This window comes from Crinia signifera, chromosome 1 (genome assembly GCF_055691185.1).
Source record: "Crinia signifera chromosome 1, ASM5569118v1, whole genome shotgun sequence".
Lineage (NCBI taxonomy): Eukaryota > Metazoa > Chordata > Amphibia > Anura > Myobatrachidae > Crinia > Crinia signifera.
The window spans coordinates 301,908,712-301,933,222 of record NC_139217.1 but is presented as its reverse complement, the minus strand read 5'-3'; the positions used below and the strand labels follow the sequence as shown (position 1 = coordinate 301,933,222).

General features: G+C 42.0%; 1 protein-coding gene across 1 annotated transcript in view; it reads right to left on the bottom strand.

Moving 5' to 3' along the window:
* Positions 1-24,511, bottom strand: part of PIP5K1B (phosphatidylinositol-4-phosphate 5-kinase type 1 beta) — a 181,006-nt gene that overhangs the window by 100,840 nt on the left and 55,655 nt on the right. The window contains exon 3 of the mRNA XM_083186062.1: positions 14,921-14,989. Coding sequence (XP_083042188.1) covers positions 14,921-14,989 — 69 coding nt within the window. The remainder of the gene's footprint in view (positions 1-14,920; positions 14,990-24,511) is intronic.

Here is a 24,511-nt window from a genome sequence, read left to right as displayed (position 1 = left end):
ATATTTTCCTGGAATAACATACCTAATTCCCAACCAACGAGGCTCTAGCCTCCACCCCTACCTTATACCTTCCCTCTTGTCTAACCTCCGTACTGTCCTTAACCACTGTAAATGGTATAGGATGGACAGCCAACCTTTTTTCAGTATAACTCTCACCCCCCCCCCCTTACACCTGTTACTACGCTACTACTCAACTCCCCCCTCCATACTCCCTCCCCACCCTCCCTTGAACTAATCCAATTATATGGGTTTTGCAGACTAACACTTGTGACTATGCCAGTATGCTTTTAATATCGGCAATACTATGTAAAAGTCCCTCTCTCTCCCCTTTTGCCTTTTTCTCTACTCACCCCTCCCCCCCCTCCTCCCCCTGTTATTGCATTTACCCACTCTCTAGTATCGCCTGGCGGGCGACAGTTGGTTAATTAGAGGTCAAGATACCTCTACTGTTATGTTCAACTATGGGCTCCGAGGTTAAGGAGCGCCACACCTCATCGATGAGCAAAATATCGATGACGAAATGTTTTGTTATATTTATGTTTGGAAGTCTACACTTCAATTTTATGTCCGTTTCCCCCCCTCCACCCTCCTTCTCCTTTCCCCCCACAGGGTACCACTATACAGATATTATGTCTCACAAATATAATTCAACATATGCTTTGTACAACATTGTCTCCTTCCCCCTACCTTTTACCTAGATGACCACGTTAACATTGGGTAGCTGGAATGTGGGTGGTATCAACTCCCCACAAAAACGCAAAAAGATTCTAATGTATTTAAATAAATTAAACCTTGATATTGTGTGTTTGCAGGAAACTCATCTGATGCCTACCGAGGTCGCCAAACTTAACGCTCTCCAATGGCAGGTACATTCCTCTGCATCCTTTAACACCAAGGCCCGGGGGGTCGTGGTCCTGAGCAAGAGACGCACCCCACTGACAGCTGACACCTTATACTCCGACCCAGAGGGTAGATATACTCTAACACGCCTCACCATCGCACAAACACAATACATCCTCCTTAACGCCTATGCCCCTAACGCCTATACAAAAACGTTCTTCCAGACTATCATTAAACAACTCACCCCACACATGCACCTCCCAATCATCCTCTGTGGAGACCTCAATTTAATTTCCCACCCAGAATTAGACAAACAATTCCCTACATCAAGAAAGCTCCCTAGTTTAGGTGTCCCGGCCCTAGCAGCTCAACTGCATCTACAGGATATATGGCGGATCTTCCATCCCACTGACCGTGACTACACGTGTCTTTCCTCAGCCACCAGCACACTATCCAGGATAGATTACATACTTACTTCTACAGACCTTTTCCCAAAAATCCTCATGTCCCATATAGAACCAATATCACTATCAGACCATGCTGTGATCTGGATTTCCCTAAAAGTATCACCAGAAAAAAGCTCATTCATATCATGGAGATGCCCCTCATCCATTACTACATCCGACTCCCTAAAAGCAGTGGTCTTAAAAGCATGGGATGAATATACACAAAACAACAAAGAAATGGCCCGTACGAACCCTGCTCTATTCTGGCAGGCTTCCAAAGCTGCAATCAGAGGAGCTATAATCGCACACACTTCATACCAACGTAAAACGATAGCCCTAGCTTTTGCCCAAGCCCAAGAGGACCTCACAACCGCTTTCCTGGGATATAAATCCTCTCCCACCCCAGCCACCAAACTTAGCTACACCCAGGCCAAAGCCACATTTGAGGGTCTTTTTATAAAATCTGAAGCTCTCTACACATTTGCCTCCAACGCTAAATTTCACAAGTATGGCAATAAATCTAGTAGATTGTTATCTAATCTACTCAAAGGATATAACTCCCCCTCCACAATTCATCCCCTGAAATGTCAAGATGGCTCCATAACCTCCACTAATGTGCAAATTGCCAACACCTTAAATGCCTACTATAAATCACTATATTCAGCCCCCGCCTCTGATGATTGTGCAGCCACACAATTCTGGGAAAACCTTCCGACACCACACTTGACGACACCCATGTCTGATTCTCTTTGTAAAGATTTTTCATTAGATGAAGTACTGAATGCTATAGCAGGTCTCAAACCCGGAAAAGCCCCAGGCCCAGACGGCTTGACGTCTGAATATTTCAAGCTCCTCGCACCACAAATCGCCCCCATACTAATGGACATGTACAACTCTATCCTACACTCAGACCAAGCCCCTCTCTACTTTAATACAGCCACAATTAAAGTGCTCCCCAAACCAGGCCGTGATTTATCGGACCCAGGCTCCTACAGACCTATATCCCTGCTAGACATGGATTACAAAATCCTAACTAAGATCTTGGCCGAGCGGCTAAAACCAATGTTACCTACCCTTGTACACAAAGACCAAACTGGATTTGTTATGGGACGCAATCCGGTAACAAATATCAGGAGGGTACTGTCGGTTTTGCAGCAGTCCCAGTGGACCGTGTCGGGCCCCGCGCTGGCGATACTGTCGCTGGATGCGGAAAAGGCTTTCGACATGGTCCACTGGGATCATCTATATACCACTTTGCGTAAGTTCTCGTTCTCCGAAAAATTTATTTCCATACTAAACACTCTATATAACAACTCTGCATCCAGGATACACTGCAATGGAATCCTTTCAGATCCGTTCCCCATTTTAAGAGGCACCAGGCAGGGGTGCCCTTTATCGCCCCTGCTGTTTGCCCTAGCCCTGGAACCCCTGGCGATTGCCCTCCGACAGTCCCCGAAGTTTCAGGGAATACAAATTGGATCTGTGGACCTAAGAGTATCCCTGTTCGCAGATGATATGCTTCTATTTCTCACTGCCCCACAACATTCACTTCCCGAAGCCTACAATATTATCCAACAATTCGGCACCTTCTCAGGGTATAAAATTAACATTCACAAATCAGAGTTGATGACTCTGAGAGGAACACCCCCCTCTTTCCCAGATGACCCAAATCTTCGCAGCATAAAGATTCAAAAAACCCAGATAAAATATCTAGGCATATACATACCAGCAACAATTGATCAACTATACCCCAGCAACTATGACCCCATCATTCAAAACATAACCAAATCACTGTCCACGTGGAAAGACTTGCCTCTGTCGCTACTAGGTAGGACAGAAGTTATAAAATCCATGATTCTGCCCAAACTGATGTACGTAATGCAAATGCTCCCTATCCCGCTAAACAATAAAGATATCCTTAAAATTAATTCCCTGATATCACAATTCCTCTGGAATGGCAAAAAGCCAAAAATCGCACTACACAAGTTACACCTCCCTAAAAATCTGGGAGGCCTCAATATCCCAAACCTAAAGCAATACTCGAGATCACTCCTGTGTAGATTCGCTCTGGGTTGGCTACTAGAGAAAAGTGACTACTCGGACTTCCACGTGGACAGCGCTATGTTCTCCCCTTACTCCCCAGCCGCTCTCCTACACACACCCAAGACTCACATACCAACACACATATACAAAAACCCTCTGTTTAAAGACATCCACACAGCATGGTGGGCGGTCTCCACTGCTCTGGGCCGCGACCCCCAGGTATCACACTGGCTCCCCATTTGGGGAAATCCAATGTTCTCACCAGGTGTGGATAGCTCGATATTCCACCGTCTACGAAACAAAGGCCTCAAAGCTATTTCACAGGTATTTGACCCCGGAGGCGGAATGTTGGCGACCTCGGAGCTTCAAGATGGGTTCGGTCTCCCCGCAAATAGCTACTTCGCTATATACCAACTACTGCACTATGCCAGATCCCTTCCCAATATGAACACCCAGAGCCTCACACCACCGTGGCTAAAGCTTGCAATTATGAAACTCCAAAACGGTAAATACAAAACCAAATTTCTATATCAAACACTGGCGGAACTGCCGGCGGAAGTTGTGTGGGAAAAGATAACACATAAATGGTCGCAAGATATTCAATTATCAGAAGACAAAACACTCCTCTATAAATATTATCATTCCACCATACGTATACTAAAAGCCTCAATCCTCCAAGAGGTACATATTAAAACTCTTCATAGAGCTTATATCACCCAACAACAACGCAGCCATTATGTACCAGAGGAATCGGGGAAATGCCCTAAATGCAAACACCAGTTAGCAAATTACCTCCATAATTTTTGGAACTGTAGGTGTATAAAGAAATTTTGGTTTAAGCTAATATATTTCATAAATAGAAACTTCCAAACAAAAGTTTCGCTCCACCCGATCCCACTTCTTTTTGCAAATTTTGACCCATGGTCGCTTCCCCATTCCCAGCTATACCTAATCCCCATCCTGACACTTATAGTAACGGTAGCCAAAAAAGTTATACTAAATGCCTGGATAACCCCTCATATACCCACTGTAACAGAGGTCGAAACTCTCCTATTAAAATATATGTACTATGACCGATATGACATCCTTCGAAACACGAACTCGACCTCTTCACGCTTCTACGCTGTCTGGGCACCATTCATAGACAGTCGTGACCCGGAATTAAAACAAAACATTTATAAGATACTTGAGACATGTAGGAACACTGTAGTTGTATGAACGTATCGAGTTTTTACAATGAGCTGCAGAGCATAAATCCAATAAGGTACCTCCCCCTCCCCCCCCCCCTCCTCCCCTCCCTAACCACATGTTCCCTATGTACACCATCATATGATATCCTCCACCCCCCCACCCCCCTTGTTATGTTATATTATATGGAAAATGATGGGCCTAGTTTACCCTAAATATATGTGCAGACGCAACACCCTTATTTACATCGGTGGCCAGCAGAATCTCAAATGACACTCATTAAATAAATTACAAAAGGACTAAGGAAATTTAATATATACTATCACCACAGATATCAAGTCCTTGACACTGTGTAACATGAACCTGCTAATATTATGTCTGCTATGCTCAAGAAGGTGTATACTACATATTGTTTACTGTTCATTGTTTATTGTAAAATGTCTACCTTCTACATGCAATGGCTCTGAATAAACATATTTTCAAAAAAAAAAAAAAGAGATATTTTATGTAACTTTTTCAGTCACCTGAACTTATTGCAGCATGAGCAAGAAATTGTACCTTGGGGCAAAATAAATAATTAAATTACTGTATTTAAATCTAACAATTAAGAAACCAGTTACTTAAAAATAACATATATATGGGGTTATGACATAATATATGTAATAAATAATGTAATAGCTTCAGTATACAAAATAATCATTTATAATTCATATTTTATTTACCCACTGTTAGAACACAATGCAAAAAATACGATAAGGATGCCCCACCTTAAAGTCTTAAATTATAAGTGCCTTTACCTCAAGGCACTGTTCACACACTAATTTATACAGTGCAGCATGATGTTGCTTTATTAAACAGAAAGTCAAAATGTTTTGGCTACTACTAGGAATCCAAACCGTGTTATTGTGTCATTTTTGTTAGTCATCATTAAAAATGAAATTTCACAACCTCCCATTTCTTGTGAAGTTTACTGCTGTCTTTACTACGACACTCCAACCACAAAACAAAAATCTTAATAGCCACTTAAAAATCCCATTAGCTAAATGCAAGTAGTTGGTACAGCTGTTTTTTTCTCTGACAAATAATTTTCTTGAAAACATAATTTGAGAATAGAAATGCCTACTTCAGAATCTGCATAGCCACCATTATTACAGTACCACAACTTTCCAAGCAATAGTCCTGCTTAGCAGGAAATTCTGAATTACATTACACAGCGTGTTGTGTAAGATCAGATTTCTTAACTAAAATGTATTTTTAAAAACAAAGCTCTGAAACAATTACAATGTTGACACAGTGTTTTATCTGCACATATACTAAAAATGTAATGATGGCCATCATTACCTGACAGTTTAACTACCGAATGCGTGATCAATTTGGCCGGACATAGGCCCTTATTCTGGTTGGTGCGGTAATATCCGCGTGCGTTCGTGCCGCTGATGTTTTGTGTCTGCGCATGTGCAGAGGCGTCTCTGCACATGTGCAAGCGGGGCGTACGGCAAAATCCCGCATGAAATGTGAACACTCCGAACAGGGGGTGGAGAGGGGCTGTGAAGGGCTATTTGGGCTCATTACCATATGCATACGCCCCGCGTTTCATTGGCGTTCCCATGAAAATGCTGGGCGTACGTATGGTAATGCGGCCGTGACGCACGTGTAGGGGGCGGACATATGACATCGCCGGATGTCAGCTGCCCGCCCAGATCCCTGCTTTTGCACGGAAAAATGTCCGTTTGGTCTGAGGTTGCGGGAGCTGGTGGACCACTCGGTCCTGCATTTGATGGTCTGCGACCATCGAATAATGGGGGAGGTTCCCTGAGATGGAGGAGGCGTATTCCATGAAAAATACACGTGCGGTCCGTTCGGCAGCTTCTTACCGCGTACGGACGGAGTTGGCGATCCGTATGGATGGCAGGGTTTCGCACGCACGGTCCTGGCCGCATATTCGGATCCGGCCACACCGATCAGAATAAGGGCCATAGTGAGGCAATCCGGAAATCTTGCCTAGAGGTCATGAAAAATGAAAGGGCCACAATCTGAATGGATACAATCTGATGGTCACTGTAATGCTGTGTACACACGGTCCGATTTCCTTTCCGATGTTGACGATATAGTCAACATCGGATCGGCATCGGATCAACATCGGATGCAGATCGCAAGGGTTTTAACCCTTGCGATCCCGATCCGATCACGATGCGCGTTCACGTATCGGAAGCCAGAAAGTCTTGGCTGCCTTGTCTATATAGTGCAGATCTGCACTATATAGTCAAGATAGGATGCAAATCGGATGTGCCTTAAGATCCTATCTGATCAGATCGTGGATAGGATCTTAAGGCACATCTAACGTGTGTACACACCATTACTGAAATGACTAAATAGTTGTAATTTCTCAATGAAAACTGCATGTATTCTGAATGCTGAGTATTACGCATGTATGCAACTGTACAGTTCCCTATACTAATGCTTGGATTCGCAGCCATGATTTTTTAGTGCACCAGCATTATTTTTGGCAGAAGAGATCATCTGCAAACAAGCACACAAGTCTGTATAACCTGAAATTCCGTCAACATGCCCTCAATCCGCTCTCACTAAACATAGCCCTGGTGGAAATGTCTCTTTTCTACCCAGTAATGCCCATTTAGAAGTGGAGATGCGACTGTTAGGTATGAATTGACCATAGCATGTCTCCCCCGAATGCTCAGTGCAAAAACATGCAACATCTCCTGCAAAACTGACTTTAATTCAACTCTACATGAATCCCATTGTGCACAACAAAAACAGATACAGTACAAGGCTAGTCTACTATTCCCCTAATGCAACATCCTTTCCCCTACAGGGACATTTACGGATTGATGCTCAGTTGCCACCATGATTTAGAAAGTGTTTATCTGATACCACTATATGCGAGCCTAGTATTACATAGAATCAGTGTACAATTTTTGAATTACAGGCATAAAAAAGTATATATAGTACAACAGACAATGGGTACACTTGATAAAAAGAAATGCATGTATAAATGCAATTAACAGGACAAATAATTATGTCCTACAGCCAGAACATAAATCTACATAAAACATGGATAAGGGACTACAGAACCCAAAACATCTGGTTTTCAAGGATCTACAAAATCTTGAATGACAATGAGAATATAATATTTCAGTGCTTAATATTGTGGATGTCACTATAACACACCTGGTGCTCTGGAGTCTTTGGAGATATTTATAGTTTTGACTAGTTTTACGAGCACGGCATAACAGAGTTTGAATTCTCAATGTAGAGAACTTGTATTGAAAACAATACATTTTTTTTTTAAATTGGCGTACATTGTGCTGGGAACATCTCATGCAGAAGATAACGAGAAAGGCGTTGGGTGTCTGTCGTGTGAACAAAAGAATAGTGTAATGAAATCTAAGCAGATTTTTGTGAACTTGGTCCAAGGTAGAAATATATCAGTGGTCCTTCAAAGATTCTTTAGAACAGGATGGGAAAATATACATTTGACCTGAATGGGGGCATCCTTAAAAACATTTATCTGTCATAGAAGGCACAAGCATTAACAGTAGGCCACCAAACACAAGAGCTAAGAAGCTGAAAGGTCTTCTGAAAGGGGCTTCTGACAGGTTTAAATAATGGGCTTCTTAAAATAATTTGTATACATTATTGTATATATTATATTGCATGCAATGTTTTTTTACCTCAGCTTTCTAACAACAACAACAACAACTGTGTTTTTTATATGTGGAAAAACCCAGATAACATTGCTAATGGCATGTACTGTTTGTGCCCATTGGCAGAATAAGGACAAAGTGTACAGCTACTTATGAGGGAAGAATAAATAACTGCTGAAGGTTACATTACGTACAGCTTCTGTCGCAGAGCACTGATGCATATAAACAAGAATCATAAAAGGGGATTTTTAAGTATTGCAATGAATTCGTCTTGTCATTATCAGCAAACCAAGTAGAAAAATATATGATTTCTTAAATTAATTTTAAAATGATTATGAGAAAAACCATATATGGAAAATTCAACAGGATATGAGACCAAATGGGACAATTACATTAAACAGTCCCTGCTAAAACTTATACCACTTTTCCTTTACTCTAGAATCGAGTGGAAAACTAGTTTTCTATACCAGCCATATCTATCAGAGTGAGTTCTGCTGGACTAATGGAGATCCTGACACAGAGGGTGACATTTAATAGAATGCGATTTTTAGACACTTTCAAATTCGCATTTTTTTGCAGCGAATTCACATATTTAATGAGGTTCGTATTCCGCGAAAAAAAGTGCGATCAAGTGCAATACTGTGCGAATTTTAGTCATGTAAATGTGTGATTTTTAGGCATGAAAATGTGCGAATTTAAGGTAATGTGCGAATTTGAGGTACTGTGCGAATTTGTGTTATAAAAAAAAATGGCGTGAGGTCCCCCCTCCTGAGCATAACCAGCCCCGGGCTCATTAAACTGGACCTGGTTCCAAAATATACGGGGGGACCCCTATGCTTTTTGTCCCCCGTATTTTTAGAACCAGGTCTGGCTCAATGAGCCCGAGCCTGGTTATGCACAGGAGGGGGGACCCCACGCCATTTAAAAAAAAAAAAACACTTTTACACATTTTTTTACACAGGACCATGCACAGATCTCAATGATCTGTGCAGGGTTCTGGCCAATTCGCCTGTCAGAACCTGGTCTACATGTTTGGCGATTTTTAGACACATTTTCTCGAATTTGCATATCATTAAATATGCAAATTGTATACTTTTCAATGGGAAAACATCTGGATGCGAGTTCCGGCGCGACTAAAAATAGCACTTTCAGAATGTGCGCTTTCACGACAAAATCTGTGATTTTTGCCATTTTTCGCATCTCATTAAATAGGCAAATTCGGGAAAAAGCGATTTCGCCGTTTTGGGTGGAAAAAAATCGCAAAAATCACATTTTCGCATCTCATTAAATGTCACCCAGTGTTTCAGCAGTTTCCCAGATGGAATATTGAGTGCAATTGTAGTTTTCTATTGCTTTACATACTGTAGTTACATAGTTGATGAGGTTGGAAAAAGACGTTATCCATGAAGTGTAACCTATATTTGACCCAGATGAAGTTTCTATCTGTTTTACACCAGATCCCCTGATTACTCAAAATGGCTGTGGTATTTCTCTCTGGGAACCACTGTTATATGATATAAGTAATGGTTAAAACCGTGGTCCTTTCTACTGCTAAAAAATATGTGTAGACCTTTTTTAAACATATCAATTGAGTCTATCACAACCTTCCCTTCCTTCGCTGGGTGTGAAACTTCCTATCCTCTATTCTTAAGGGGTGACTGCGTGTCCTTTGTACAGTCTCCTTGGTAAAAAGTTCACCTGACTCATTGACACATTTTAAAAGATCCACAGGTGGAGCTAATTATTTCACTTGTGATTCTGTGAGAAGACCTGCAAAACATGCACCGTGTGGGGGCATGAGGACTGAGTTTGAGACCTGTGATCTAGAAACAATTGAATTGAAAATATACAAAAGTATATCTGCGAAAGCGGAAAGTGTAATAATTTTCAGCCTACAGATATACCTTTAAAAGCGTTATCTGTTTCCAGAATGCATATTAGAGGGTAAATGGCAAGATTAAATTACAGGGGTGAAATGGGAAACCCATGATGAGTACCCCGATGCATCTCCACTGAAGATCTACAGCAACCATTTAGCCTAATTGTTGTTATAGGGGACGTATATAAATATTTAATAAGTTAATAAAAGATGCACCAAAACCTTGTCTCTCAAGAATAACAAAGAAATGAGGCCAAAGGACAAAATCAAAAGACCTCACAGTATCAAGGCTTAACAAGGTATTAGTATGTGATTTGGTCAGAGAGGTTGCCACCACCACTGCTAGTGCCGTTCTAATACCTCAAACAGAATATCGACCATGGAAAACCAACTGATGGGGAGTAAGAAGGTCCAGAAGGACATTCGGTAGTTGGTCCGCCATAATCTTAGTGAGTAAATTTACATCAATGTTAATTAAACTTATTGGTCTGTAAGAATCTAATAAGTGAGGATTAGGAATCAATTTCATAGTCGTATTTGTCAGATGTGAAAGAGGCGTGCGATTTTGTATGAGATCATTGAACAGGTCCACCAGTGCTGGGGCTACCTGATGCTGCAGTAATTTATAGTACTCATTAGTCCGTCTGTCTGAACCAAGTGACTTACATACAGTAAGTGTAAGTGAGACATTGCCTAAAGTATTTCTGTGATATTAATAGGCTCACTCAATGGGCGGTATTCAATGCTGCGGACGAGGGAGTTTCTGCGGCGAGAATCTAACCCCTTCGCCGGCTGCTTACCCTACTCTATGTTCCGGGGGAATTCTTGCTGTCAGAGGATGGTGAGGATTCCCCTAAATGGTGATGTTCGCCACTATTGCAGTGAGCCGCAACCTTCGCCATTTTGACAGCCGCACTCACTGTTTCCACCTTGCTGGAAAAACCCAGCGTGGTGGAAATGGCGAGTGCAAGTGGGTCAGTTGAATACTGACTCGCAAGCTGTTATGGCGAGCTATTGGCACTGCTCACCGTCACAGCTCTCCAAAGGGCATTGAAAATACCCCACTGTATCATGTTTAACCTGTGACCATTTGGGGAGATCTAAATCTTTTAATAATTTAGTTTCATTGGATCAAATGAAAAAGTCCTCAAATAGCTTTTTTAAATAGTTTTCAAATCCATTTACTATTCCAGAGTAGTTGTGAGGTTACCAGTAGAGGGGTCCTCTATTGCTGTAATATAAGGTCTTTTAAATTGAGGTTTTGATAAAGTTACCAATAGTTTCCCTGCTTTGTTGCCCCATCTATAGAATAGTTACACACTTCTATGTTATCATCTTGATAATGCATCCATTTAGTTAACAAAAACTCCCTGATTTTTCTGACTTATATAAGTACCCAGGAAACCATCAGTGTCCTGGACCTCTATAGCTATTAGGGAGAGCAAGAGATAATTTTATGGGTGCATGATCAGAGATTTATATAGAATGTATATCAGCAGTGTTTGGGGGTTAAATGATCCACTAGATAGTAAAATCACGGTTGTTTCCAATTGTAAAGCACAACGGAATATGCTGCGCTATATGTAAATAAATAAATGATTGGTGTACTCCTGAATAGAATGTAAAAGATTTATCAGTACTATTTAATAATCTCCATGAATCCACAAATTGCAGGGAAGATTTAAATGTTTGATACCATCTCATAGAGTCTGATTAATCGACAGCGGTGTAGGCTGCCTATCCTCCATTGGGTTTTCAACTGAATTGAAATCCCCTGCTATCACCAAGGAGTAAATAGTACGTTGGGCCAATACATTTGTGACCCTACACAGAAAATCTTGCGATGCATCGTTTGGGGCATAAATATATTCTATGCCCCAATTCATACATACTTTTACCTTATTGACCTTTGCTGCTGCTCCCTGACATTGAGCCCCGTAGCGTCTACCTTTAATGAGCAAGCCCAAATCCGTCTCCATTAACGATTTCCCTACATTTACCCCATTAAATGTATAAATTGCACACTTAGAAATCTATAACCCTACATTTATCTATGGTAAACCTCATCTTCTATACACTTGTACGATTTGTCTAACCATGAAGTCAGACGCGATTTCCCCTGAACTCCTCCTGGACTTTACCGGGAGTGATTTCATACGATTTTGTACTTTTGTACAAATGTTGCATGCGATTGTTCAAGCCATGATAAATAGCATGCAATATATCTCATGGTATACAATTGTATCATAGATTTATATGATGGGTTGGATTAGGGGGCTGGGAATGCCCGTCAAACTTCCTGCGATACATTGCATGCACCAAAACCCTCCATTTTCTGATAAATCAATGGTGCAGCACTAGCAATCTAGGGACTCCGAACCAACACTCATACTCAGGATCGCGCATCGGTTCAGATCGGATGGAAAACACATACGATTTGCCACTTTATAAATGATATATCGGGCCAAAAGGACGTAATGAAATCATGCAAAATTGTTGTAGTGTATGCGGCCATTTACAGGTCTGTAATCTGCTGGATGGGTTTTATTTCCCTTTTTAAATATTGGTACTACTTCTGCTATTCACCAGTCCCTTGGTACCATGTCTAAGGTAACCAGGTAACCTTGCTGATATTGCTAACAAAGGGAACTTTAAGAGGGGGAGCAGATTTTTCAGGAATCAATAATAATTATGTATGACATTTCTACTTTATAGTCAAACTTTAAATTAGTTCATGCTAAAAGAAACAGGAAAATTCTCTTATGACGTTTGCATATTATAATAAACTTCACAGCATGCATGGTATAGGATTCCAAACACACAGAGCAGACTATAAATGGGCAAACAAAAGCAATTATGTTCAAGTGGAAAATGCGTTTATCAGTGAAGATATTAAAAGTCACTTTAATTTAGCTTTGTTAGTTAAGGTAGCCTGCGTGACAAATGGAGAGCATTGTAGGTCTAATCTGTCTGGCAGACTAAATATATTCTTTCACAAACTATTCAGCTTAGCACAGAGCTCCTTCATACAACAATAAATAATACATGTTACAGTAAATTGAGGTAAGGACCGTTATGATGCTACTACCACAAAACACACATTTTTGTTTTGCTATTGTAATAAAAGGTATTGGATTTATTATTTGGAATAGCTGGATATGCAACACTATTCCCAGAACACAGTATACTGAATTCCTGTTTTAAATTATCACTCTATTTCCTTACACTGTCTCTGGCATTCCTCTGCTAATAAAAACTGCTTTACTATACTGCTGACAATGAATTGCCTACAGCACCTTCTGGATAGGTTCCTGGATAAAAGATCCTATGCCAACAGACCCACATGTGACATGTCCCTCCAGCATGCAGCCTTTTTGTCCCACCAGCCTGCAATCCTCCTTCCTCTGCTGCCAGCAACCCATTCTATCCCTCCAGCTAGCGCTCCTTCCTTTCGTCCAACCAGCAACTTTTTTTATTTTGCACCCTGCACCCCTTCTGTTCTTCCAGTCAGAACTCCTTGTCCTTTCAGCAAGCACAGTTTCTGTACCCCCAGCTAGCACTCTGACTCTGCAGCCAGAAGCCTTCTGTCCTTCCAGCCTGCACCCCTTCTCACTCTGCAACTAGTACAAATTCTGTCCCTCCTCTATCAGTGAGACCGCACGTGTCCTGTCATGATGACACGCATGTCTGTCTCAGTAAAGTCAAATAAACTTTATTGTACCAGGCAGCTGCAGACAAGTGGCAGCGGCGACCTGGTCCCCACAGACAGATCCAGCCATTATGGCTGTCTGCACCCATACAGTAATTAGCAGAGCGCAGGCAGCGGTTATAGAAGATTTATCTGTGTCCCTTGACAGCAGGCACCTGGAGGCATTTGCTTCCATTGAATCTGGGTGTTCTGACACTGATGCCAGCACAGCACTTTTGGTGGGTATGATCAATAAATGCTATTTAATGTGAATTTGGCAATTTTTCTATAATGGTTTACTTTAGTGTTTAAATGTGCATGACTTTGGAATCCTGTAAAACCCAGCATGTGAGTATACAGCACTTGCTTACAAGAGCTGATGTAAAATGTGAAAATCAGATTTGGGAATTTTCCTTTCCAATCTTAAACATGTTTATGCTAAACAGCCATAAGCAGCCTGTGCGTTGGAACGCACACTTCTAGGGGGACGCGGGCGGCCCGGTATTCTGTGGGTGGGGTTTGGTAGACTCACAAGGCTGCAAATTCACAGCCTTGCGAATCAACCAAAATAACCCCAAGAGATCAAACAAAACAACCAACCTTACTATGGTTTTACTAATAACAAGAGCCATATCATAAATTTGTGGATAATAAAGCAAAGCTACCAGTGACATTAATATCTACACATAAAATATACTACATATCATACTATAAGCATGGTGCACTAACCTATTGAAAAAAACTTACATGGCGTAAAATTAAACTTATATCTGGGCAGCTTTACACATTCAGGGGTATATTTACTAAAGTATCTGTTTTTAGTAGTGGAAATGTTGCCCATGGCAACCCAGCAGATACTCCTACTCATTTATCTACCTTCTCGAATATAATAGCTACTATAAAATCTGATTGGTTGCTATGGGCTACATCACGTCTATAGACCCGCACTTTAGTAAAAATGCCTCTTAGTATAATTTTATTGGGCATTAAGGGGAGATGTATCTAAGTGTGGAGAGAGATAATGTGGAGAGAGATAAAGTACCAACCAAGTTGCTCCTGTCCTGCTAAAGGCCACGCGTGAACAAAGACTGATAGGAGCTGATCGGTTGGCCCTTTATCTCTCTACCATCTTTGATAGATCTTCCCAAGTCAGGAACATAATATCACATACCTTTTTGTATGTTTTTTCCCCAAATGGTTTTTCACCTGTTGCATTTCCATTCTCTGTAGCAGTAGACATCTAGACAAAAAAACAGCTTCTGGTTACCATGCAGAGAAGTTTAGAGCATATATTTCTTGCCTATCTAGCTCTCCCTTGGCCCTGGTTTTCTACCATCATTAGTGCGTACCATCTCATCTCTGCCAGGTCCTGAACACTGCGAAGAAGCAGCTAAATACAAAAAAATCTTTCCCACTTATAGCATACAAGGCTGTCTGGAGCTTTAACTGAAATTTCATGACAATTAAACTGATTATAATGTAGAATATATTTGCTATTTTTTTTAATCAATATTTTTATTACATTTTTCAAAAAAAAAGAAAAAAAAGGGGGAGAGGATACTAAATAAAAAGATTAAACACAATAAGGAAACGCAACAAGAAAACCAAGAAATATCAGAATCAGTGTATACACATCAAACACTGGACATCAAAAACATATACATTATAAATTGCCTACACGTTCCAAAAAGAAATTATGAGCAAGAGGTTGGCAATGTCGAAACCACAGATTGCCAGCAATCACTCAGAACATGGTGAGTTTAAAATATTGACATCTACAGGTGTGCTATACAACATTGGGGTGTATTTAATGTTTTCTGCAAGCTGTGGCAGCGAGCGGCTGTCACAGCTCGAAGGGTCAGTATTCCACTGACCCCCTGCACATGCCGTTTCCCCCCTCGCTAGGTTTTAGGAGCAAGGGGGAAACGGCGTGTGCAGCCGCTAAAACAGCAAGGTTAAGCTAGGTGAACTCCGGCCCTCTTAAAGTTAAAGTGTTTCTGAATTTTATCCCATATCAGGTCAATACGCGGGATCTCAGCTGTGCTCCATAATTTGCCATCATTTTGGCGATTGCCGCCTTAGTGGCAATCAATACATGCCCAAGGACATACCTCTCACCCTCGGACATGTGACCTCCGTACACAATATAGCCATCGCAGGGTTAGCCCTAATCGACTCCCCCAACCACTTTACCAATCATGCACTACCTCCCAAAGTGGCTTCAACATGGGACACGTCTTGTACTGTATATAGTATCCCATTCCTCATCCTGCAAGGTTCTCCATAAATCTCTCTCCCATAAAACCTGAGATTTGAGTTGAGCTGGTCTATTATGAGAGAGCAGGTAGTCATACCACCTGGATATTCCACCTTTACAATGACGGGTACATAGTATATTTTGAATAAGCGGGACAACAAGCGTTTTCATGACTGAGGGGGGAGGCGGACCTTGAGAGATATTTAAAGAAGTCTCCCCTTTAGATATCGAATGTTTCTTGTAGGTAGTAAATCGCCCAATGTAACCAGTCCCCTTGATATCCAGTAAATCAACCACAAATTAGGAATCAAAGATATCACTGAACGTAAGGATAGGAAAGGGGCTGGTAGGGCAATGTCCTTGCTACGGAATATAATCTCATGCCAGACCATTACTGTGGCCTTTACAGCAGACATTAATATATTCAGTGTACAGAAGAAGGCAGTTGGCATCCATAGTAAGTCAGCTAGGCCACAGGGCGAAGCCTCCACCCTCTTAATGTGGACCCAGGGTTTCAGGGAGTCCTGCACATACCAATCTCTTGCCTGACAAAATCTGTGATACTGTTCTATATTCGGAAAGGCAACTTCTCCCACTGCTTTAGACCGCACTAAAATATTCTTACTACTTTAGGTTTAAGCCTTTCCAAACATATTTAATTAGAATCCTATTAATTATATTATAAAAAGGCTTTGGAAGCAGTCTAGGGATTGCCCTGAAAAAAATATATGAGCTTAGGGAGCAGTACTATCTTCACTGCAGCAATTCTACCCAGCCAAGAGACATCCTGCATCGTCCAATCCCTAGTCAGGCCCTCAAACGCCTGAAGACCATAATTGCAGTCAATCACATCTGCATCACTAGCCAAATTAATCCCAAGGAATTTCACCCTGGAGCAATCCTCAATCACATTGAACATCTGGGGCCTGTCTACCAAGCACATATTGTCTGGGGCCTGTCTATCAAGCACGAAACCAACTTGGTCAGTGACAATGAGATTCGGTAATAGTGACAGTCCATTAGCCCCCATTTTAGCATACAACTTAATATCAGTATTAAGTGAGGCAATGGGCCTATAATTTTGCACCACTGAGGGGGACTTTCCTGGCTTGGAAATAGTTATTATCAGCGCTTCCAGCATTTATTTAGGGAAATAGTTTAGGACAGATGCTTCATTAAAGACAGATACAAGGACTGGGGCTAAATATGCTTTAAAAACTTACGTGGAGGGATCATTCTTAAAATTGTATAAATCAGAGTAATATGCAGCAAACACATTAGCTATCTCAACTGGGTCTGTGACTTTCTTTACTTTATCGGAAACTATATTCTGAATTTTTTCTTTGGCTCTCCTACCTCTCAGTTTACATGGCAATAACCGGCCCACTTTAATTCCCAGGACACAATATTGATGTTTAAGTCTCTTAATATTCTGCTGAAACTCAGCTAGGGAGAACTTGTTTAAATACTCGCGGGCACTCCGCAGTGACTTAAATATTATATTATCCGAAGGGTTTGCCTTATGTATTGCTTCAAGTCTCGCTACTTCTGCCTCAGCCCCTCAAATTGCTTCTTATATTTCCTTTTAAAGTTTGCAGCCGTCTGTATCGCAGAACCCCTAACTACCGATTCAAGGGCGCACCAATGGTTAAATGTTGAGATTTCTGTTAGGGAATTGTCACTCATATAGTTCTGCACCGAACTGTTGATTGATTGATGAGCCCCCAGCTTAGAAATTATCTGTCTACCCTGTCGCCAGTGCCCAGGTTGAACCATCCTAGTAGCAATGTCCCATGATATAAAGAGGGGAAAATGGTCTGACCATGTTAAAGGTAGAATATCAACCTTGGTATAATCAACCAGATTGTGGGGTTGGGGGCGTGACCTCAGACGTGATGACGTAACACGCTGGTGAGCAGGAGGCGGCGGTGAGCATGTGAGATGGAGGCCGTGACTACCGCTGAACGCTGATACGGCTTTACTGCCTGAGACCAGCCGAGACTGCTGAATGCTGCGACGGCTCTATTCCCTGAGACCAGCTGAGACAGTGCGAGCACCCGACAATACACAATTGATGCACCTTCTCTTAAATTAAGCCAAGCGAGGTACAGGAGACGCGGCATGCGGCAGGCGAAGAGAGATCACAAGCGGGCACGGTGACCGGATACCCTAAGCCCTTCAACCCCCCCCCCCGTATACCAGGTGAAGATCTCAATCGGCAGCAGGACGGGAGGCTGGGAGCCGAGAAAGAGAAGGAGCTGGAGCCTGCGCTACGCCACGTCGGCTAGCGCTGCGGCTGTACATCGCCGTAGGGCTCGCTCCAGATGCTGACAAGCAAGTGGCTACAAGCGGGCACAAGAGAATCACGCATCAGCAGCGAGAGCCCGTGGGGCACGTGAGTAGCTGCAAACGCAGCGGAGCACTATTTGCCTTCACAATACTCTATAAAAAAGCAGCTTGAAATGAATTGTATTTAACAGACTAGTTCTGGGCTGAAGCCCTCTGTTCACATTCCATCTGAACGTAGAGCTGTGCGAAGACGCCCACGCCCCGTCTAAGGTGAATTTAACATAGCCCCACAGCAGAGAGGACCGCGATAAAAGGCTAAGATTCGAAGAATTTGGTGGTTGTATCCCAGGCGGGGGGGGGGATACCTGGACAGAGTGGCGTTGGTGAAACCCCACGTTCATAGGTGGGAGGTGCGCACCACGAGCTGCATAACATACTCTTTAGCAGCCTCATAAAAGTGTCTTCACCCAATTGATTACCTGCTAAATTAAAACATGGGGAAAACTACTCAGACGACAGCAGCAGCAAAGCTGGCACGCTTTGCTAGTGGAACGAGCGCCCAAACTAGGAACAAGGAGATGAGGGAATCCCTATCCCCAAACACCTCGGTCATGGGTAATCAGGTACCACTAGAAACACCTGGGGAGCCTACCCTACAACAATTACTAGAGGCAATAACGGGAAGTGAGACCCGAATTGGGGAAAAAATCTCCCAAACACAGGCAGAGATTGGCCTGATTAGACAGGATTTACAAAAGATCCAACTCAGGGTGGAGGAGACCGAAAAGAGGATCTCAGCAATTGAGGACAGACAAATTAAGATGGAGACACAACTCAATAATAACATGCATATTATAAAAGATCTACAGAGCCAGCTGACGGAAGTTGAAGGACGGGCTCGTAGAAATAATATAAGAATTGTTGGGATCCCTGAGAAATCTGAAGGTGCTGACCCGCAAAAATGGCTAGAAAATTGGTTAACTGTTCAATTTGGAAAAGAGGCCTTCTCCAATGTGTTCTGTGTTGAACGGGCTCATAGAATCCCCCTACGACCAGGTCCCCCAGGTGCTCCTCCTAGAGCCATGATTGCAAAGATTCTTAACTTTCGAGACAGGGACGCTATTCTACGGCTTGCCCGGGGAAAAAACCCAATAGAGATCCACGGGTCAAATATTATGTTCTTTCCTGACTTTGCAAAGGAGGTTCAGAAGGAGCGGCAAAAATTCATAAATGTTAAAAAAAGGCTCCGTGAGCAAGAACTACAGTATGCTATGTTATACCCCGCAAAGATGCGAGTCATTGTGGACGGCATAAGTAAATTCTTCACTACCCCAGAAGAAGTGTCAAGCTGGCTAGATGGCCGGAGGAAATAGTATATTATTCTGAAATTATGTGGACATGGTTTCTCACTAAGAGGACTTGGTTTTTCTGAGCTTGGGGGTTTGGGACTGTACATATCAGCTATCTGGGGATAGGGGGGGGACTGGGGAAAAAAAAAAAAAAGTAATATAAGATAGGGTAAGGTCGCCGTAGCTAGACAAATGAAAGATATTAGGTGGTCTACCAAAATAAAATTTGGCGGCTAATGATGTCCACATGCTATAGTAGTCAATGTAAAGGAAAATTAAGCTTTAAGCCGCTTCAGGGGAACCAGCTAGTCATCAATGAGGTTATGGGGATAAATACGCTCCATCTGGGGGGGCTTGGGGAGGGGGGGGAGAGGGGGGAGGGGGAGAATGGGGGCGGGTGGGGGGCTGGCGGGGGAGGGATAGGGGGATTTAAGTGTGCTGTTGGGGTGATGGCATACAGGGAGGGGGGGAGGAGGACGGGCGACTTACGGAGGATAACGAATAGAGGTACTGGATACACTGGGATGAATTTTTGGATTAGGACACAATATTTAAGAGTTTCTAAGAAAATATTTAAAGTTAGTTATGGTTAAGTTGATATATTGGAACACACGTGGTCTAAATGATAAACTTAAAAGATCTATTGTTATGAATCAGGTTAAGAAATATAGTGCACAAGTTATTTGTTTAGCAGAAACACATCTTACACACCAAAAAGTTGGAATGTTAAAAAGGACATGGATTGGACAGTCCTATCACTCATGTTTCACAAACGATTCACGAGGGGTATCAGTAATGTTCCACAGGAACACACCCTTCCATTGCGCCAGACAGGATATTGACGCATATGGAAGGTATGTGTTCCTGCAGGGAAATATAAAGCATAAATCAGTATGTATTTTAGCAATCTATATCCCCCCTCCGTTTCAATACGAAATATTGATAAAAGCGGTGGCATTTGCTTCCAAATCTATAAATAATGAATTGCTTTGTGTAGGCGATTTCAACAACGTTATGAACCCCACAATTGATCGTTGGTCAAAAAACTCCAGATCCGGGAAGGGGAATAATAAAGGGCTGCATAATTTTATGGAAAATATAGGCTGGCTAGACATATGGCGAGAGAAGCACGGGGAGGAGATTGCGTACTCATGCTATTCACAATCTCACGAGGCACTATCCCGTATTGATATTGCCTTTGCAGATAATAATACGTTAGGGAGGGTGGAAAAAATCACCTACCTCCCACGTGGGATTTCAGATCACTCACCAGTCATGTTGCAATTAGCTGACAATGTAGAAGTAGGGAATAGACTCTGGAAATGCCATCCTAACTGGCTGCTGCAAATGGGCCCGGATGTTGAACTTGGTGTAGAATGGCTAGAATACTTTCAGAGAAATATGGATTCCGCTGAAATGAGTATAGTATGGGATACGGGAAAAGCGGTGATGAGAGGGGCCCTGATCAAACGAATAGCTCAAATAAAAAAAATGACCAGGGAAAAAAAACAATATACTAGAACTAGAAAGTAAACAGCTAGAAATAAAATACTGGCAGAGCAAGTCTGAAATAGATAAATCGACATGGTGGACAGCCAAATCAGCATGGGTTCGAGAAAGCCAAGAAATTGCTATAAAACAAGCCCAGTTTAACTCAAACTATAGATATTTCCATGGGGACAGGGCCGGTAGATATATGTCTTACCTGATTAACAGTGAATTACCCCAAAAGAAAAACAATATAAGTAACATAATTGATAATCGAGGGGTGCTAATAGAAGATACACGGGGAATTGCCCGGGCTTTTTCCCAATATTATGAAGAACTATACTCTTCCCGTATTGAGAAAAATACCGAGGAAATAAGTCACTACCTGGAGGATATTCCAATGCCCAAGGTAGAAATGGAGTACATGGTGGCGCTCGAGAGCGATATACAGCTAAGTGAAATCAAGGAGGCAATTCAAGCTTTGCCAGGGAGTAAAGCCGCGGGTAGTGATGGCCTACCGGCCGAATTGTATAAGAAATATATTGATGTGTGTGCCCCTATATTATTGCAGACATTTGGGAAATGTTTGGAAGATGGAAGTTTGCCAAATTCTATGGGGGAAGCACTAATTGTGGTGATATATAAGGAAGGGAAGGACCCACGACGGACGGAGTCATATAGGCCAATTTCTCTCATAAATATGGATGCCAAAATATTGGCAAAAATTATAGCGAGAAGAATAGAGGGGGCAGCTAATCAGCTCTTAGACGAGGATCAAGTGGGATTCCGAAAGGGGAGAAGTACGGCAATTAATATCCGCCGCTTCTTCACAAATGTCCAACTAGAGGCACCCCAATCGGAGATGGATCGGGTGGTTACACTCGACGCAGCCAAAGCTTTTGACTGCGTTGAGTGGGCGTACCTATGGGCCGTACTGAACAGGTTCGGATTTGGACCAAAAATTATTAGATGGATTAAAATGTTATATCAGTCCCCAATGGCTAGGGTCGTGGTGAACGGTTTCACCACGGAACCATTTGGTTTAACCCGTGGGACTCGTCAGGGGTGTCCCCTGTCCCCGATCCTGTTCAACTTAGCCCTGGAGCCTCTTGCGTGTAAAATTAGAGAAATAGATAGGATGGAAGTTCCGGAGTTAGGGGGTTTCGGTAAAAAGGAGATCATCTCTCTGTATGCCGATGATATGATGATATTTGCTGGGCCTCGCACTCGTGCGCTACCAATACTACTCCAAACTATTGAAAAACACGGGCAGTACTCAGGTTTAGTGATTAATTGGGAAAAATCAAACATTATACCAAAAAAAGGTTTAGCCATTCATCAAGTAATGAGTAAGGATCTTAAATGGACCGATCAGGTGGAATACTTGGGAGTAACGATCTCCAATAACCCCAAGGACTATATTAAAAATAATTTGATACCTGGGATTAAGTGGTATCGGGAGAAAGCTCGGGCATGGCAAAAATTACCATTAACGGTAACAGGGAAAGTTAATTTAGTGAAAATGATGGTATTACCAAAATTGTTGTATATTTTCCAGAATACCCCCTGTCATATTCCAGGGAAAATATTTGGACAAATAGACACCATAACCACGTCATTTATATGGGGGAAAAAAAGGGCCAGATTAGGATTAACTACCCTCACAAAGACAAAACAACTCGGTGGTTTAGGTCTCCCAAATTTCCGGCTATATTATATGGCATCTCAAATTTCCCAACTCCAGGGATGGATCAATGGCCAAATAGAAGGACATAGTAAAACTCTGGTCTCACAATCCTATGGAACCATAGATTCAAAGCAGCTTCTATTAGTGTGCGATAAAATGAAACCATCAAACATGATTATGTGTCTGATCTTTAAGACCTGGATCGCAGTCCATAAGCTTTTGGGCTACGAGTGGGTAGACCCAGAAAGCCCAGTATGGGTTAGTAGAATTAATAATAAGGATAAAAACAGTTTGGCCAATATGATCGAGACCAAGGAAACATGGGAAAAAGTAGGAATAAAGAATATTGATCAGATCTACCAAGAAGGAAGTATAAAAAGCTTTGCCCAGCTTCAAAGGGAATACAATCTCCCCCAGGAATATAATTTTCGATATGTTCAATTAAGAAATAGACTAAAAGAAGCCCTAGGAACCAAAGAAATAATCATTCAAGACTCACCTATTAAAAAAAAAAACTATTAAACAGAGAGAGGAAAGTAAAGATAGCTGAGCTGTATAAAATATTCATCACCGCTTTATCAGTCCCACAAATAGATAATATTAGATCCAAATGGGAGCAAGATATGGGTAGATTCACCGATATGGAATGGGCCCAAGCAATATCATCACTTAACCGAGCTACCAAGTCCATAAAATTTCAACAAATTCAATATTTTATTACTCATCGGGCGTATGTCACTCCAGTACAAATCAACCTCTATGATAAAAACAGGAGTACCATATGCCCCAAATGCAGGAGCAGCCCAGGAACGTTCTTCCACATGATTTGGCAATGTAACGCAATAAAAAAACTTTGGAAGGAGGTAATAGCTATATTAAATGAAATAGGTTATAGGGAACAGGATATAGATGGCAAGCTATGTATTTTGGGTATAAAAACGAATCACTTAAGAGGGGTGGAGGGTGATATGATTGAATGTTTGATTACACTTGTCAAGGTTTTAATGGCAAGGAAATGGATGGCAAGAAACTGCCCGAAAAAATCAGAATGGATTAAACTGGTGAATGACACTATTACACACGAAAAACACATGTATCTTAATAATAAGGACAAGTTGAATAAATTTTTGAAGAAGTGGGATAAATGGTTTAAGTCGAAATACTATTGCACTTTAATATAACTTTGACACAAATATAAAAAAAAAATATACCTATAAAATGGACCAGACACGGGCCCTTATTCTGATCGGTGCGGATATTCCCGCATTCTTACGGTGCGGTCCGCACGCCACGGTGTTTTGCCGCGTGCGGCCATCGTCCGTAGAAACGCCCACGGGTCCTCCGCATTCGGACGGACTCACTCTTTAAGAACAGGGCGTGTTTACGGACGACATACAAAGCATGCGTGTGCGGGAGAAACACTCCGATTCGGCACGGTATTACAGAGTATTACAGAGTATGCACGGGAATACCGCATCCGAACGGGAGCCAAGCGGTGCTACCGCACGTAAGCGGAGTATTTACGCCAAACAACCCACTATGAAGTATCTTCTGCTATACATCACATGACCCACTTATTCAATTACCTATCCTCATAAAAAAATGCTTATTTGGAATTGGAATCAATTAGATTCCAATATATCCTTACAAGCATGCCTAACACATGCATTGCACACATTAACCCTTACAGCA